The 3776-nt window shown below is 32.4% G+C and overlaps 1 protein-coding gene across 1 annotated transcript; it reads left to right on the top strand.

Moving 5' to 3' along the window:
* Nucleotides 1-1881: 1881 nt before the first annotated feature.
* LOC141691790 (uncharacterized) lies at nucleotides 1882-2277 on the top strand. The gene has a single exon (XM_074496545.1). The coding sequence runs from the start codon at nucleotides 1882-1884 to the stop codon at nucleotides 2275-2277; it is 396 nt and encodes a 131-aa protein (XP_074352646.1).
* Nucleotides 2278-3776: the final 1499 nt, after the last annotated feature.

Here is a 3776-nt window from a genome sequence, read left to right as displayed (position 1 = left end):
TTTTTTTTTACTATGATAAACGTTTAATGTGAGCATTTCAGTCTTTCAGTATTTTATATTTTGTTAAGGGTGATTTAGTTATTACTGTATATTAAGTCACTTAGACTATATATATGATCCAGCTGTGTCATTTCCTAATTCAAGTTTTTGTAACAAATTTCAGATCTAAATTTCATTTGCTATGAGTTCATTTCTCTCATCTGCATTCACTCTTCAACCTTGGTCTCTCATATTTCTTTTTTTAGAAATGTTCTTCGTGGACATTTCACTTGTTAACACAAGAAGTTATTGGCTTATTGCTATGCTCACTCAATAATCCCATACATTTTTTCTAACCATGACGAACAGGTAATAGTAAAATTTATACTAGATTACCATAGACATTGGTAAAACTATTTTAGAGGTATATATAAATTCTTTTTAACTTAAATTGATCCTTAATTTAAAAATTAGATTTTTGAAAATTTGTTTATCCAACCATATAATTTATATAAATAATTACGTGTCTATAATAAATCAATTTGGAAAAAGTTGGGGTTGGAATTGCATGGTCCTAATTTAGGAGTAGTTACCAATTTAGTTTAGAAGTGTGTACCATTATTTATTAATAAATCTTATTATTTTTTAATAAGTAAAATGACGATAAAAATAGGGGATAACAGGTTTTGAATGTATAGATATATCTGGTTACAGTAAATTATGTATATATTAAGTTAGTAAATAATTCTATTCAAAAAATGAAGTTCGGCAATAAAAAATATTCTATCAAAATTTAAAGAGGTTGTCTTGAAACTCTAATTCAAGCAACATTCTTCATTTTTAAACTTCATCCTTTTAGAATGCTCTTAAAATATGATATTATATTCATTCGTTTAGAATGTTCTTGGGATATGATATTATATGTCTAACTATAACAATACTAATGTTATGAATTGATTTGGCGTGTGCTTGTAATAGTAGGGCTAAATTTTAGGTGTAGAAATGTTAACATAAACATTTTTTACATATCCTCTTTGTTTTCCTATAAATAGTTTGCATTGTGAATGAAAAAGATGTCCCAAGTAAGTTATTTCTTTCTCTCTTTACTTAGCTCTCTTCATCTCTGTATCTGCTCTATTTACTTTCTACATAGTTCGATATAATAATGTTATATCTAGTATTTTACAACACGTTATCAATACGAAACCCTGTAGAAACTGAGAAGGTATAATTTTAATTTTAATATACATATATATGAGTAGACGTGGTTACACCCTCTGCATATAATTTAAATATATATGAACGGAGTAGACGTGGTTACAACCTCTACTAATAATTTAAATATATATGGCCGGAGCACCGCCTATTAAAATTATTTTACGGTACCATTTAATTTTGGGTAATATCGAAGTATAGTGGGAATCTTAATTTATAAATTGCATACTTATCGGATAATAACTTTTTGCCCCTAACTAACTTATGCAAGATTGTCCACTTTAATTTATTATTGGTCGGAGATAACCTGCATACGCAGACGTCCGTATGGCGGGTGAAAATCCATTTTTCACTTTATATATAGATCTATTTATAATATCAATGATAATAATGATATATACATTGTTTATTGCGTACTTGTTAACGCACCCCATTAACTAGGGTTTTATGTAATATTTACATTGATGAATTAAAATTTAATAATTTTCGTGTTAATTCAGATTTAGTGTGACAAATATTACAAGCTTGTCGTTCGTTGCCTTGGACATTTCTGGCGATAATTATTTATCATGGGTACAAGATGTAAAGTTGCATTTGGGTTCAAAGAAATAAAGTGATACAATAAAGGCAGAAAATAAATCTGCGGCTGAAGAAAACTTTACCTCTATAATTTTTCTCCGACACCACATGCATGAAGATTTAAAATCTGAGTACTGGGAAGTCGAGGATCCCTATATTTTATGGAAAAATCTAAAGGATAGGTTCGATCACCAGAAACTAGTTTATCTATCTAAAGCTGAAAATGATTGGGCTAATTTAAGACTTCAGGATTTTAAGAGTGTCCGAGCATATAGCTCTGCTTTGTTTAAAATAAGTTCTAGGCTTATTATGTGTGGTGAGAAAGTTACGGAAAAAAGAAAAATCGATAAAATACTATCAACTTTTCACCCCAACAATATCAACTTAGCAGAAATGTACAGGGAGCGCAAATTTACTAAGTTCGGGGATCTTCTATCAACTCTCCTCGTCGCTGAACAGAATCATGAATTGGTGATTAAGAATCATCAATCCCGTCCAACATGATCTGTCCCATTACCTGAAGTAAATAACATGTCATTCCAGCAGAATGTACGTGGAAAAGGGTATAGAGGTGGACGGGGCCAAGGGCGGTACCGTGGACGAGGTTGGAGCCACGGACATTTTCGTCCATAAAACAACTCTGATCACCGGAAGTGGCAATCTGAATCACAGAGTAAAAGAAAGGCACCACGAGGAGGAAAAACTGAAAATGTTTGCTATAGGTGCGGCATGGATGGGCACTGGACACGTAATTGTCATGCCCCAGATTATCTTGTTAAGCTATACCAATCTTCTCAAAAATCAAAAGAGAAAATGGTAGAAACAAATTTCGCCAACAATAACATAGATGATTTTCCGAGAATCACAACTGGAGGAATAAGCATTAATGGTCCGAATGAACCTAGTGAAACTCCCAATTTCATATAAATACTATAGTAGTGTGTATCGTGTGCTTTATTTTTTTTGAACTATGTAGTGTGTTATGTCCTTATCAAATAAATTATATTTCTTAATTAGATACAGAATGGATTCTGAAGATATATGTATTCCTGATTGTGGTACAACTCATGCGATTCTACAGAACCGAAAATATTTTACCCAAATAACCAAAATTGAAGCTCAAGTCGGAAAGATTTCCGGCGTATCAAACATAATCGAAGGTTTTGGAAAAGCTATTTTCGTCCTACCTAATGGTACCCACATACAAATTCCAAATGCATTATAATCTAGTAAGTCTACTAGAAATCTTCTTAGTTTCAAAGATATCCGACTCAACAATTTTCACATCGAAACTACCTCTGAGGCTGATAGAGAATATTTTCTTATTCCTTCCGCTAATCCTAACAATAAGAAAATCTTAGAAAATTTTCACTCACTTTCCTCAAGATTATATATGATGAAAATTAGAACTATTGAGTTACACAATGTCATTGCTTCCAAACTCATAGATCCAAAATCTTTTACACTTTAGCATGAAAGATTAGGTCATCCTGGCGTCTCTATGATGTGTCGTATTATAGAGAATTCTATCGGTCATCCTCTTAAAGATTTTAAAGTTCTTTCCAACAATGACCTTCCATGTTTAGCATGTTCTTTAGGAAAATTGATTACTCGACCATCCCCTACTAAAGTTCAGCTTGAAAGCCCAACTTTTCTAGAAAGGATCCAAGGCGACATATGTGGACCTATACACCCATCATCTGGCCCATTTAGGTACTTCATGGTATTAATCGATGCCTCAACTAGATGGTCTCATGTTTGTCTTCTCTCAACTCGTAATGATGCTTTTGCAAAATTACTTGCCCAAATAATCAAATTACGAGCTCAATTCCCAGATCATTGCATTAAGTTAATTCGTTTAGATAACGCCGACGAATTCAGATCTGCAACTTTTATCAACTATTGCATGTCTGTAGGAATCTCAGTTAAACACTCAGTTCCTCATGTACATACACAAAATGGGTTAGCCGAGTCCTTTATCAAAAGACTCCAACTTATTGCAA

The sequence above is a fragment of the Apium graveolens genome, chromosome 10, assembly GCF_009905375.1.
Source record: "Apium graveolens cultivar Ventura chromosome 10, ASM990537v1, whole genome shotgun sequence".
Classification (NCBI taxonomy): Eukaryota; Viridiplantae; Streptophyta; class Magnoliopsida; order Apiales; family Apiaceae; genus Apium; species Apium graveolens.
This window is presented reverse-complemented; position numbering and strand designations above follow the sequence as displayed.

Coding starts and splice junctions, on each gene's coding strand:
- LOC141691790 (XM_074496545.1), top strand. CDS start 1,882: ATGCATGAAGATTTAAAATCTGAGTACTGGGAAGTCGAGGATCCCTAT.